This window comes from Squalius cephalus (genome assembly GCF_949319135.1).
Source record: "Squalius cephalus genome assembly, chromosome: 16".
Lineage (NCBI taxonomy): Eukaryota > Metazoa > Chordata > Actinopteri > Cypriniformes > Leuciscidae > Squalius > Squalius cephalus.
Window position 1 is genome coordinate 21,348,330 of NC_137137.1, and position 14,996 is coordinate 21,363,325.

General features: G+C 36.1%; 1 protein-coding gene across 2 annotated transcripts; it reads left to right on the forward strand.

The window, feature by feature from the left end:
- The first annotated feature begins 7,512 nt into the window (after nt 1-7,512).
- On the forward strand, nt 7,513-14,956 carry LOC307174355 (uncharacterized protein). 2 transcript variants are annotated; one of them, XM_079898114.1, is made up of 5 exons: nt 7,513-7,695; nt 10,642-10,690; nt 10,769-10,837; nt 12,383-12,467; nt 13,649-14,956. In XM_079898114.1, the coding sequence occupies exons 1-5, from the start codon at nt 7,624-7,626 to the stop codon at nt 13,713-13,715; spliced, it is 342 nt and encodes a 113-aa protein (XP_079754240.1). In that variant the 5' UTR covers nt 7,513-7,623; the 3' UTR covers nt 13,716-14,956. The 2 variants fall into 2 exon arrangements, with proteins under 2 accessions (XP_079754240.1, XP_079754241.1); XM_079898115.1 differs by having other exon boundaries at nt 7,562-7,695; nt 13,661-14,845.
- The last annotated feature ends 40 nt before the right edge of the window (nt 14,957-14,996 follow it).

Here is a 14,996-nt window from a genome sequence, read left to right on the forward strand (position 1 = left end):
CGCAATGTTAGAGCGGTCACCGAAAGCCTTCCTTATGGTGAAAGTGCTTTTCTCCTTTCGAACATTGCATTGCGGATGAGAAGTGGGCGGCTACAGTGTTGTTTGGCAACATCTATTAACCACGTGCATACGGCCCACTGAAATATTTAACATAGGCTATGTATCATTTAAAGCCATTAAGCCAGATATTTACAGTTAAATGTGCTTTTAGACACAACATACATCGTTTATTATCGCTATTGTCCTGAGCACATTCAGGTAACGTCACATATATTGCACCTTCATGGTTGTTTTGGAGGTTAGGAGAGAAGCGGAGGAAACTAGATGTGATTGTATATAAATGAACTGTTCAGGTCCAGCAAGGTAATTGTGCACTGTTTATTGTTTGTTTTATTTATGAACTATTAAATTATGTTTATATTCAGTGGTAATCAGAACTGTTAAATTATTTAATGCAGGACTTTAATATACTTTGTACATGTGAAAATGATTAATTATTGTAAATAAAGCTGTTGTACCATTGACTGATACACTCAATTGCTGTCCAAGTGAAGTTTACATGAACATTACACTCAAAGACAAAAATTAAATTAAAAATATGTATCACAATAAATTTAATTATCTATCCTGATCCAGCCTTAGGGAACAAGAAGGCTAAAGCCCCCTCTTGAGTGTGTGAAAATTTAATGCATTTTGTTATTGGTGGAGCTACTTTTTTTAATTCTATTTTTAAACTAAATTATAATATGAAAGGGCCCTTGGTTTAAAATAAAATGGAAACACTTTACAATAAGATTGATTAGTTAACATTAGTCAATGTATTAACTGACATGAACTAACAATGAGCAATACATTTGTTACAGTATTTATTAATCTTTGTTAATCTTAGTTAATGGAAATACATTTCACAGTGCATTGTGAACTAAGCATGTTAGTTAACTAATGTTAACTAATGAACCTTATTGTAAAGTGTTACCAATAAAATAAAATGCACTTCACATCACAAGATAATTTCAGTGATTCTCACTAGAAGATTTTATAAATGCTAAATTAGTTTTTATCATTGCACATCATGGATCAGGAATCTTTTACAATGACATAGGAAAGTGTTGTGGAGGTGTAAAAACTACAATTGGGAGATGTTAACCACTTATAAGGCAAGCTATACTTGTTAACTATTTAACAATATTTAATTAAATTACAATAATCATAACATCTGCTGGCTGGTCGTGTTTGATAAAACTGCAGTCGAAAAAGCAGAATAAAAACTCTATTATATAAAAATATATAATATAGCCTAACTAACTATTACATTTATTTAAATGTATAATTTATGATTAAAGCAATAAAGTCTTGCATACCGTTTTGGAGTAGAACTTTATAAAAGGTGTGACAAATCAGATCCTCCCTCGACTGATCATGGACCGGTCCTACAAATACAAAGCCTTTCCTAATTGAAAGAAAACAAGCTGACAAAAATATTGAATCCAATATTTGGTGACAATACAGCATAACAAGATATTTATATGTTTTTTTAATTGTTGTTGCTGTTGGCCATTTTTAACACCACATGTGTGACTTTGTTCCATTTTGTACAAAATTAAAGAATTTCAAAACAAACTTCCTGGTTAGACATTAAAGCACTAGCGTGGTAAACAGTGCAAGTGTTTTCCATAATTTGTTGAATATTGACAAATGTATCCATAAATAATGATTTTTTTCACTCAAAAACTTGAGGTGCATAAGCTTAGATCAATGAGGCCTATGATCAATCAGTTCCAGAAAGAAATAGGCAACAAAACCTGTCCTAATTGAAAGAAAACAAGCTGACAAAAAGATTGAACTCAATATTTGGTAATAAGAATTCAGGTGGATGACATGTGAAGTGATGAGTTACTGCCACCTGGTGCTTCTTAAAGGAGTGGTTCAGGATTTTCGACATCGGACCTCATTTTCAAGTGAGCCTGGTTGTTATTCATCAGTGGAGACAGTTTTCAAAAAAATTCATCCAGTCCTTACTTTTGGATAGTTCGCCTATGCTAGGCTAGTGCGAGTCAACGGTGCACGTTAGCCTGCCATTAAAAACAGTTTTACCCACTCCACAGTACACCAAAAGCAAATAAATTATAACACCAGACTATCGCTGTAAATGTCTATTGAGAGAATAATGTTAGAAATCAAAGTACTCTTGTATCTCAATTATCTGCGGCAGGTTGCGTGATTGTTATGTGGACCGGCTCTCTCGGTTTCCTAGGTAACCAAATATAACTCCACCGCTGCTGTAGACTGCTTATAAATACAGGGAACAAATTATAACTAATGCAATGTGATGAAAGGGTAGTTTGATTTCTAACATTATTCTCTCAACAGACATTTACATCGATAGTCTGGCGTTATAATTTATTTGCTTTTGGTGTACTGTGGAGTGGGTAAAACTAATGGCAGGCTAACGTGCACCGTTGACTCGCGCTAGCCTAGCATAGGCGAACTATCCAAAAGTAAGGACTGGATGAATTTTTTTGAAAACTGTCTCCACTGATGAATAACAACCAGGCTCACTTGAAAATGAGGTCCGATGTCGAAAATCCTGAACCACCCCTTTAAGTATAAATAGTTGTATTCATACATAGGTAGAGGCCTCATTAGCGGCTGTTTCTATGGGCCATGCGCAAGCCATCCGCCATATTGGAACGGTCAAAGCCGGTCCGTCAACACTCGAGAGCAAGCTTGACTGTGCGTCTGCAACCTACACGCATGTTTGAAAATCTATACCTGCAATAGACTTCAGCGAGTGGTTTTGCTAAACTAACACAATACAACAAGACAACGACGTTGGCTAACACGACATTAAAAAGTTACCATAGTTTAAAAGCCTGCAATATTGTTAATACATATAAAAACAGAAACCAACACATATTCTCACCTGTGAAAATGTTATCCCATTTCTTCAGGAATTGACATCTCTGCGCTTTTTACAACCAGATGCTGCTTAAAGCTAGGGTAGGCAATTTTCGGAGCGGCTAGCAATAGCAAGTTAGCTTTGAAAGCATAAGATCCCACCCTCCCTTTAGAGCGTCTCCATACCCATACCTCCTTCAAAACACACGAATGCACACAGCAGAGTCTGCAAAGCCTCACGAGACGAGAGACGGTGTTAAACTACCTCATGTCTCAAAGCACATAACATCAGTGGCGGATTTAGGCATGGGCAACATGGGCAACTGCCCAGGGCGGCATCTTGACGGAGGTGGCACAGGGCGCCCGTGAAAAAGAAAAGAAAAGGAATGCACGATCGGGGTTTAACCGCTCATTTGCACATCACGTCAATGATATCATTTTGCCATGTGTGTCAATTAACCTGGACGGGACTTTGAGTGTGCGACTCTCACCTGAGTGTGGTTTGGTGTATATCACCTCAGGGCTTCCACTGGGGAGACCTGAGGTGATGTTAGTAGGGGGAGAGGGAGTAGTTCTAAATCAACAAAAACTAAAATCATGGATAAGAAAAAAGGTCTAACAACGCGTCCACACAGGATGTAAGCGGCGCCATGCGATGCAATAAAAAACAATAGAACCAGTTATAATCAGTGATGTTGTCTACACTGGATGTGGCGCAACTCGAGCGACAAATCTCTGACAGTATATGATGCCTCATTCTATTTATGACGTACTGACACGAAGGACAAATGCTTTGCAACGGGCGCTTTGTCGTGTCCAGTGTAGACAGCTTTTAGCTGTTGCAACGCGAGCGACAACGGCCGCATCCGGTGTAGACATGGTGTAAGCACCAGGAGCCTTAATTAGAAAAAATGAAGATGGAAAACATGCAAAAGACAGCTGTGCAGCTATCACTCATCTCGTTATGCAACGATATCTCATGACCAATTCGTACGAATTCGTATAAGTGATTAAAAGGTGGCTAATCGAGTGAGGTCGTACAAATTCTTACGATTTGTCTAAACCCACGTGATGGGTAGGTTTAGGGGTGGGGTCAGGGGTAGGTCATTCGTACAAATTCATACGAATTTGGCAATTCGTAAAATATGTATGATATAGCAATCGTACGAATTCGTACGAGTGATGAGGTCGCATGAATTCGTACGAATTAGCCACCTCATAAAATTCGTACGAATTGCCGTGAGATCGGGTTGCGTTATGAGTATAATATTATGCATATAATAAAATAGGCTTAAACCACATACATTATACTATATGTTGGTTGCTATGTAAGGGATAATGTAGAGCAAGGTGGTTGTTATAGCGAATACAACACCGACAGGCTGATCAGGACCCCGACGCGAAGCAGAGGCATTCGCGAAGCGGAAGCATTATCCCGCTTATTACATGGCTACCCACCAAATAAATCAATAATTTGACACAAAATATTGATTTAAAAAGGAGTTTATTGATTTAAAAACGATTGTATTGCTTCCGCTAAAGAAAATAGTCCGTTCCGTCTCTACGGTTAGAATCCTGCGTCCATAGCAACGCTCTGTTTTTCATGGCAACGGTGTGTTATACTTAGCAGCGGTCTGTTATCAAGAAATAACAGACCGCATTCTACATTAGAATTCAACCAAGCCATGTAATAATACACATTAACACATAACAAAATTCCTTTTTCTGTCTAACTAGCTAATGGGTGATTCGCCCAGGGTGCCATATGAGCTACAATAATACATTATGAATGAACATAATGAACTTTACAGTAATAATGAACATAAACAACTTAAAAAGTTGAAAAGTTGAAACACGCTGATGACGTGTGATATCTGTTCACATCTTAAGCATGTGTTGATGTGTTACTTAAGAAGGTTTGGAACAAGTGAAGCTAAATTATTTTATTTTATTCTAGGTTGTCATCTAATGCTGAAAAGGCAGAATTATATTATGAAAATCATATCAGCCATGGTAAAAACACTATTCCATGCACTTCTTTTACAAGAGAAGGGACACAATCAATAGATGTGATTGATGAGACCACTGTTCAAGTTTCAAACTTGTTCCAGATTTTAAAATCTCGACCCATTCTGAAACATTCTCTGATCATTTCATCATTTTTATGATACATTGCTAAACATCTGAAGAAATGGAAAAAGAAGCTTGTTGCCCAAGACATACAAGTGCAGGCAAGCTGCTACATTTAGCAATGCAAAATGCAATCTTCAGCGTGGGAGAACCGGTAATTTTGGCTTCAAATAATATTGCTATGCGTGTATGATTATGTCACTGAAAGTAAAAGCCTGTGGCCATGGGCCGTTTCTCACTCTTCCATTTCTGCTTTTCTCTGATGTCAGACCATCAAAAGCAGAACTGTGATTATGAGGTAAATTGATGTAATGGGCAACTTGCAAAAATAATTCACCCTCTGCATGATGGTGTAGACAGTGTGGCATAATCAATCGTTTGATGTCTCTGTGAATCATTTTTGTATCAAAAATATGTTATAGTGTCACTGTCAAGGAAAAACTTCAACAGTAATCATACTGTAGGGGGTTGATTATTGTTTGATCTCAAACTAATTATTGTGAGGAAAAAATGTAATAAACAAAAATGTAATTGTTTCATTCTCCCTCCAACATTATTATATATAAAATAAAATGTAAAATGACTGTACATCAATGGCGCTGTTCATAATATTAATTTAATATATCAATATTTTGTAAATAACTGTAGTATTTAATGTTAGTAATATAGTTTTTTTTTTTTTTTTTAAAGAGCAAGCTTTAGGTGCAACAGTTTTATGCAATATGCAACAGAGGGTTCCTGATGGCACTAGATGGCAGTGTAACACAATATAAACCATAATTGTATCTCAGAGTATTTAACCACAATGGACATCACATGGTTTTTGATTTTATATTTTATGTTTTTATAATATGAGTACTGCCTGGTCACTGATTGGTCCCTGGTCAACCAATCACAATGAAAGTATGACCCATAACTTAATCTGATTGAGCTTTGAGGAATCACAAAATACATGTGGCTAACCAACTAGACAGAAGGAGGAGGAGCTCCTTTTTTTACCTTTTATATGCAGATTTATGTTCATGGTAGCATCATCAACTTACACCTATTATAAGCTAAATTGTATCAAGTAATAATATTCTAAGTTAATTTGAAGATATGTTTAGAGCTGTAGAACACAGGATTTATTAAAAGTGTGATGTCAATTGCAATAATAGACATTAGGTTTTAATAAAATTAATTATTAATATTTTAATCTGATTTTATGCCTTCAGTGTTGTTGTGATCATAAACTGTCACTGGGTTTTTCATTAGTTTTAGTGAAAAACAGAAACAGTGAATGTGAAATGAGTGAATACACAGTAAAAAAAAACACACACACAAAAAAAAAAAAAAACACACACACACACACACACACTGATGCCTTGATGCTATATGCACACCATCATATATTTATCAAAACCAGTAACAAACACACTCACAAACACAGAGACATATACACACATACTCTAATTCACCCACTGCAAACAACAAAAAGAATCAAACAAGTCATCTTCCCTTTTTATTCATTTTTATTGCATTGCTCATTGTTACAGTGTGTGTTATTTTCAAAATATTCTGCTGTGTTTAAACTTTAGGTCATAATTGAGGATTTTTTTTCTCAGTGGAATTCAGGTGTAAAGTGGTTAATGTGCTTTTAGAAAAATTCTACCTCAAAATAAAAAGTCTTCCATTATTTACTCACCCTCATGTAATTTTTCCAGAGGTGGACAGTAGTGAAGTATTTTTACTTTAAGTCAAGTACATTTTTCAAGTTTTCTGTAGGCTACTGAGTGTTTTTCTTTGGAAAACTTATACTTCACAACATTCCAAAGCATATGTTGTACTTTTTACTGCACTACATTTCATAAATAAAAGTCAATATTCCATTTTTTTTTTACCCTTTGATACTTAAGTAGCCTACATTATACATTTTGTACTTGAGTAAAAGTAAGAAAGTACTATATTTCCAACGTAATTAAGTATGTAAATGAAATGAAAAAAACTGAAACTTAGTGCAGTAAAAGTACGACATTGGAATGTTGTGAAGTAAAAGTTTTCCAAAGAAAAACGAGTTGAAAAATGTACTTAAGCAGAGTAAAAATACTGTCCGCCTCAGAATTTTTCGAACACAAAAGAGGAATTTAAGACTTTGCAGTTCTTTTCCATACACCACACTCGTATCTACACCATGTCAGACCGAAATTTGAATTGGTATTCCCAAAAAAAACTTTCTCTCCACTGCAATTTCAAATGTCTTATTTCCACAGTTTTATTTATTTACTTACTTTCAGCTCACATCTGTCAAGATATATTGTGAAAGATTTCTCCTTCTGAGAAATATATATTGTTATATGTTTTTTTTAGGTCAAACACTTGTTATTCTTTTACCTAATGAATCCGAATGAAAATGAATCGCGTTGCAAAATAGAGGTGAAGAGACTATAGATAAGTAGAGGGAGGATTGTTGCCCCGCCCACTAGATTTATGTACCCTGGCCACTTTAAGAGCAAACTAGGAGCGATTTGACATTTTTTTGTTTTGAGTCTCGCTCTTTTCACACTGGGCGCCTCGTGATGATCAAGGGAACACACACACACACACACTCGCTGAAACATGTGGACGGAGGTGAGAAACAACAACAACAGCTCTCTTCACGAAGAACCACAGGACCAGAGTCTCAAACAGGTAAAGCAACAATGCAATGCAATACAAAACTCTGTTCTGCAGTATGTGTTATAAATGCTCCACCTGTTGAAAGGCTTTTTAAAGACAGTGTCTTTTAAGATGAGGAAAGTAGTACTGTATACAAAATAGGTCAGTGTATCAGCATATTAGCTAACCATTTTTTATTTATTTTTTTGTTAGTATGCATTGACATAAAGTTACATTTTGCAAGACAGATGACTGCATTTACAGCACAGATCAACTGTTGTTTTGAGGAGCAAAACTACTTCTTGGGAAACAGTAAACTCTCTCTCAATCTCTCTCTCTCTCATTTCCTGTCTTCCAGCATGTTTTGGAAACTTTCAGTCATGGCATAGTTTCTTATCTTTCGACACATGCCCCCTCCCTCTCTCTTTGTCCTTTAAAGCCACCATGAAATCAAAATGGACTATTCTTTTTAATTTTTTTTTTATTGAATGTTTCAGTATTTATTATTTTAAAAAGAATTCTTTCCAAATTCACTTACCCATGTAATCTTTACTCAAAATAACTTCCCCTCCCTACTGGAATGATATTTCTTCTCTTCTCTGTTGACACTTTTTTCAGCGCAAGGCCCTACATTTTTTTTCTTGTTCGAAAAGCAGTTTCACTTGGATACGTTGCAATAGGGTTAGAAACGACCATCGTAACTTTGTTTCATGCTGACTTAAAGCACATACCTATGGAAGCTTGTTTCCGCCACTGAATAATAAATAAATAATAATAATTGCGACTTTTTATCTCACAATTCTGACTTTTTTTCTCACAATTGCGATATATCAAGTCAGAATTGTGACATTTTTTTTCTCAGAATTGCGAGATATGAAGTCAGAATTGTGAGATATAAAGTCGCAATTCTGAGAAATAAAGTCGCAATTGCGAGATATAAAGTCGCAATTCTGAGAAATAAAGTCGCAATTGCGAGATATAAAGTCGCAATTCTGAGAAATAAAGTCGCAATTCTGAGAAATAAAGTCGCAATTGCGAGATATAAAGTCGCAATTCTGAGAAATAAAGTCGCAATTGGGAGATATAAAGTCAGAATTGCATGATATAAAGTCGCAATTGCATGTTATAAAGTTAGAATCGTGAGATATAAACTATTCTGAGGTAAAAAAAAAAAAAAATCCGTCTTTTTTTCCCTTAGAATTGGACTTTATATCTCACAATTGTGAGTTTATATCTCACAATTCTGAGAAATAAAGTCAGAATTGCGAGATGTAAACTTGCAATTGTGAGATAAAAAGTCAGAATTGCGTGATATAAAGTCGCAATTGCGAGAAAAAAAGTCAGAATTCTGACTTTATAACACGCAATTGCGACTTTATTTCACGTAATTCTGACTTTATATCTCGCAATTCTGAGAAATAAAAGAAATAAAGTCAGAATTGCGAGATGTAAACTCGCAATTGTGAGATAAAAAGTCACAATTATCTTTTAAAATGTTTTATTTTGTGGCAGAAACAAGCTTCCATAGGATAGACCATAGACTGTAAAAAAATATGACGTGACGTCACCCATAGGTTTCTGAAGACCGTTTTTGAAGCCTAAAGTGGGCGTGGCCGACCGTCGCCATCTTGGCAGCGCGTCACTCTCGAATTTATTTATTTTTACAGTCAGACAATGAGCTGAAGTAACGTGACGGCTAACAGACAGCAGACAAATGGCTAATGATGACTAATGACCACAGCAGCAGGAATCCACCTGTCACTCAAAAGTGGACACGCCCTTAATTATGCAGAACTTTAAGGCTTAATATAATGTAAACGGACGAGTTATAAAAAAAATCACCCCCCTCACAGTTGTCATGAAGGGAAAAATAAGCTATATAGACCAAAGCCACTTTTTGCACCAGGCTGTAAACGTGTTTTAACATGGAGGAGATGCAGATTTGACTCACTTCTGCACCCAGCCTCAAGCGGCCAGTCAATGAATTGCCGTTGAATTCACTTCCGTGTTGGTTTCAAGAGAGAGACAGGGAGGTTGCTAGCCTGACTACGTCAGACTTCTTACTTCCGCTCAATTTCATTTCGCTTCTGTACTCAGTCTGAGACAGCGTAATAGCTTTCCGTTTTCCTCCGGCCTGAAAACAGCCGGCCAATCAACGAACAGAGGGCGGGCTGAGAGCCGTGACGTAGACGCTGATTGTTCCGTGGTGGATGCGTAGATTTACTTCACATAATCTGCAAAAGTCGTTCACAGCCATGTTCACTCCGGTATTTCGCTCGATGGTTTTGTTTTCGCATCATACATGTGTTTACAGTGGAAGTTAGATGCGGCTGAGCATGCGCATAACACACGCCATAACCAAACGTTATGTGATTGGCTTACGGGTAACCAATGATTTTAAACTTCAGATAAGCGCCGCCCCGCGAGAAAGAAAACGCTTTTCAATTATGCCATGCCAGACTCTGTCTACGAAGCAAAGCGAAGTAGCAGAGTTTGGTATTACCAGGTTAGGAGGTTGCCGCTTGGGATAGACAGGCTCTGTTGATACTTGTTTTGACAAATATGTTTAAAATGATGTACACTTGTATTTGATAATGACTACTTCAGCTATATCAGTGGCCTAGACAATTCTGTTTTATTCTACGTGATGGGGCAGGTCCGCCCTCATGGGAGCTGCCATTTTGGAATCACATGACTAGCTACCCGCTTTATCTCCATTACCAGACATGCTCTTATACAGAATATTAATCATGGCAGAGAAATAAATGCTACTTGTGAGAAGGTAATATCGAGAATGATATCTGTAGCTGTCATACAGTTACAGCATACATGACATTATATCTTATACCTTATTTATTTAACCCCTCCCTCACCCCCTCTATTATGGTATTTAACACCCACTTTTCCCAATTCAGTCAGGTAAAATCAAGCCACACCTATAATTTTCTCACTGAATAACCTGTTGTTTTCTCTCCCCAGATAGTTTCCCAAGTGTCTTCATGGCTCCCCTTCATCTCTGATAGAAATGGTAATGCATTAACAGCTTTAATTACATCATGCTAATGATGGTGTACATGCTTTAACATAATCTTCATTGTCTCCACAGGCTCAGTAACGGCCAGCCCACCCCCTCTTGCTGAGACCCCCGTGAACAGAGAGAGTGGAATCATACCAGGTAGAGTTTCACTCTCTGATTTCTCGAGGTCACAATAGAGTGCAAAAGTGATCGGCTTTTCAGCTACACTACCATTCAGTCAGTTTTTTTATTAATACTTTTATTCAGCAAGGATGGCTAAAAGTGATCATATATAATGCTACAAAAATTCCATTTTAAATGAATGCTGTTTTTTTTTTCAATATATTAAAGTATCCTGGAATTTCAATGTTGATAATCATAAGAAATGTTCCTTGAGCAGCAGATCAGCATTTTTAGATTGATTTCTGCTCGTACATTTGAAGTTGATTCTCTGAGATTTCTTCACCTGTCAGTGATCTGACCTGCCCTTCCTCTTTTATTTCTGTTCCTCGCTCTCATTCAGTCGGTCTTTGGCCAATTTTCCTCAGTCCTACCTTGTTCATTATCTGTTATAAATGTTGTCATGTCTTTCTTATCAAGCAGACATTAATCAGTCATGTTTTAAAACATACAAGTCCTGTCAAAATACAACCTTAGGGAACATGATTTATCTGACAGCTCTCCTTTCTAATTGCTCTTTTTCCTATGGATCACATTTTTTTTGTTTTTCTCTTCATGTTCTGAGAAGAGTGGAAATCAAGCGTGAGATTAATCATTTGATTTCACAACTTGTATGACCTTTTGCCTGGGAAATACAACAAGGGGTTACAGTATTTTTGTAGAAATATCAAAATCAACGAATTCTCAAAAAAAAACACCATACTGTATGTATACACAAAATTTCTAGAGAAGTGTGTGTGTGTGTGTATCGTTATTAAACACTTGGAATTTCTGGACAAGGGCAGAATATCAGAGGCTGAGCTGATCATTTGAAATGAGGACATAACCTAATTTGTTTGCAGAATGTTTATGAAAATATCATTCATTGACTACACATAGGTTGGCCCCAGAAGTATTTGGACTCCTATGTCAGACTTAAACATTTCAATATTTCATTGCATTCCATAAATGAGATTAAACCATGCAACTCACCTGGAAATAAATGTTGGTAATATGATTTTGTTTTGTTTCCAATACAATTTTTTCAAATGTATGGAATATGGAGTGTTAAATCATTGCTCAGGGCTGATTTTCCTTTTACCTGCTCACAGGTTTAAACAGGTTTCCATGCCATAACTGGAATTTTCCTCCTCCTCCATGCTTCCTCATTAGAGTATATATCTCTTTAAACACACAGGGTTTATGCCTTTCTATGTCTTGATTCTTGAATATAAAACACTAATTAAAAATGTTCTTTCTCATTTAGTGAGACCTTTGACCTTTTAGAGGCCTAAGATACGTATATAAAGCAGCTATGATGTTTCATAAACTGACTATAGGATATGGAGATGTTTACTAACAGTACCAATGTATCCACTAGGAAGACCAGTGACTGGATTGCAGACAATGAAACTGCGGCCTCTCATTCGGTCACACTCTATATCAGCGTTATCTCATCTCTGCATATAAGATCCAGATTATGTGCCTCTTCAAATGTTTTCAAGACTGCAGACAGCGTTTAACAAGCGTTTGGTGTGTTTGCAGGTGCGATCGCTGCCGCGGTGTTCATAGGCCTTCTGTTAGCCCTCTATGCTGTTCTTTGGAAATGCATGGGTACGCAACCGAAAAGGTATGAACCAGACAAAACCTTTCACAAGGTGCAAGTGCAATGCTGTGTTTTGTTGCATTTTGTTTAGCATTTTACTTTTTTTGTTTTGATTTAGTTTTGTTTTGCTGCAATTTGTTTAGCATTTTTACTTTTTTGTTGTGTTCTGCTTATTGTGGGGACCAAAGTACCCCAGCCGAAAAGTTATGAACCAAACAAACCTTTCACAAGGTGCAAGTGCAATGCTCCTTTTTTGTTTTGTGTTTTGTTGCATTTTGTTTAGCATTTTACTTTGTTGTTTTGTTTTGCATATTGCTTGCATCTTTTTTTTTTGCACTCGTAAAGGTACGAACCAAACAAACCCTTCACAAGGTACAAGTGCAATGCTGTGTTTTGTTGCATTTTGTTTAGAATTTGTCTTACTTTTTTGTTTTTGTTTTGATTTGCTTTGTAGTATTTTGTTTAGGATTTTTTTGTTTGTTTGTTTGTTGATTATGGTTTAGCATTTAACTATTAAAAAAATGTTTTGTAGCTTTGTTTTTTTTTTTTTGTTTTTTTTTTTGTTTAGTTTTGCACATTGTGGTGTCCAAAAGTAGACCAAACAAATCCTTCACAATGCGCAAGTGCAATGCTGTTTTTTGATGTTTTGTTGCATTTTGTTTAGAATAATAGTTTTGTTTTTTTTTTTTACATTTTGTTTAGCATTTGACTTTTTGTTGTTTTTTGTTTAGCATTTTACTTTTTTTCTTTTTTGCATTTTGGTTTATTTTTTTGTGCATATTGTGTGTTCCAAAAGTACCCCAACCGAAAATGTATGAACTTTTCACAACTTTACCACAACTGAAAAGGTATAAACTTTTCACAATGGTGCAAGTGTAATGCTGTGTTTTGTTTAGTGTTTTTGTTGCATTTTGTTTTGCGTTGCAGTTTGTGGGGTTCACAAGTAAAACAAATCAACATTATAACATTAAATGAATGTGGCATATTCGTTCAAAAACTGTTCTCATTAAAATTTTATGACATTTTGAAATAATATAATTTTCCAGTTTTTTTCAAGTTGTTATACTGAAATCATTTAAAAAAAAAAGAAATGAAAAAAAATGTGTATATTAACTTTAGAAAAAGTAAAGCAGCAGCAATTTCGGATCCACTGTAAAAATAAATAAACCATGGTATTTTAATAACGAATTTTTGTTTTGTCTCAGTGTCTCTGTTAGGAGGAAAAAAAGAACAAGTTTGAAGGCTCGTGAACAGCGGTCTCTTATGTGCTGACCCCTGGACGGGACGTCCGCCTGTCTACCGGAGATTCTGAGTTACTGTTCTTAGGTCAGATCTTCTCCTGCTCTGTATCAGCACCCTCATGAACTGTGTTTATGTCTTAACGCACACTATTTGAGGGAACATTTTGAGGTGCTTCTGTTTTACAGTTCTACATGGTCCTCAACAGATCAGTATATGCAGTCTTTCATAAATCACCCATCAGGTTCTTAATCAGTCTGCTTAGCTGATCACCAGACGTTATCCAATGGACAGGGGGAGTTACATTTTGGAAAATTGTCTTGATAATGTGGAATTTAGTCATTAAACTGAATCATTTTGTCTATATTATATGTATATATAGAAAATAACGAGCCCAAATGGATCTACGTATGCTACGTATGAATAGTTTACTTGTGTATGAGATATTTCCAGAGTGTATAATGTAGGTGTAGCGATAGGCCACTATGGCACAACACAACAAATGTCCACCAGATGGCAGAGGGCTCTGTGTTTTTTCACTTGATGAAACCAGGAAATCACGGGATGTAGGTTTATCTTCATAGACTTGTGTGTTTTGGGACGTTTATTTTATTGCTGATAGCGCTACGCTAATTAATCCATGGAAGATATAATAAATGTTAAGAGACTTGGCCCTTGTTTTCCTCCAAACTTCCCCTTTGGCCATAGTGAACTCTGCACCAGTGAATGAGTGCATGTGTGCGTGTGTGTGTGTGTGTGTGTCTGTGAGTGAGAGAGATTTCCCTTATGCAGCAGTATTGGCCAGAGAACAGCACATTTCTGGGTTAAAGGCTTTGGGATACGTGCTAGTTTAACATAAGAAAAGGGAGTTGCATATTGCACTTTTTTTTTATCGCAGGTGCTTTGTTTGCACAATTGCCGTAGCCTACTATTACTTTATTTTTTTAATTTTAATTTTAATTTTTTTTCATTGTGAAGGTTGGATTTCCTTTTATTTTGGATGAATTTGTTAAGTCGATGCAGTATAAGACTCTGTAGTGTGGCTGTACAAAACAAATTTTTCACCGCATAAATGTTTAGTATAGAATGTTATGATTGATATGTGCCTGTAAATGTCAACTTTGATATAATGACTTTGTACAATCACATTAAAATCATTTATTAAATGGTTAGTTCTGGTCCTTGATTATATTCTGATTGGTTGAGCTGCGTTCAAAACCGTTGTAAATTACTCTAGTGTACAAACATACACCAAATAAATGTTTTTATGGACTAACCACTCCGCGTTGGGCCTTACAATGTTCTTAATTCACT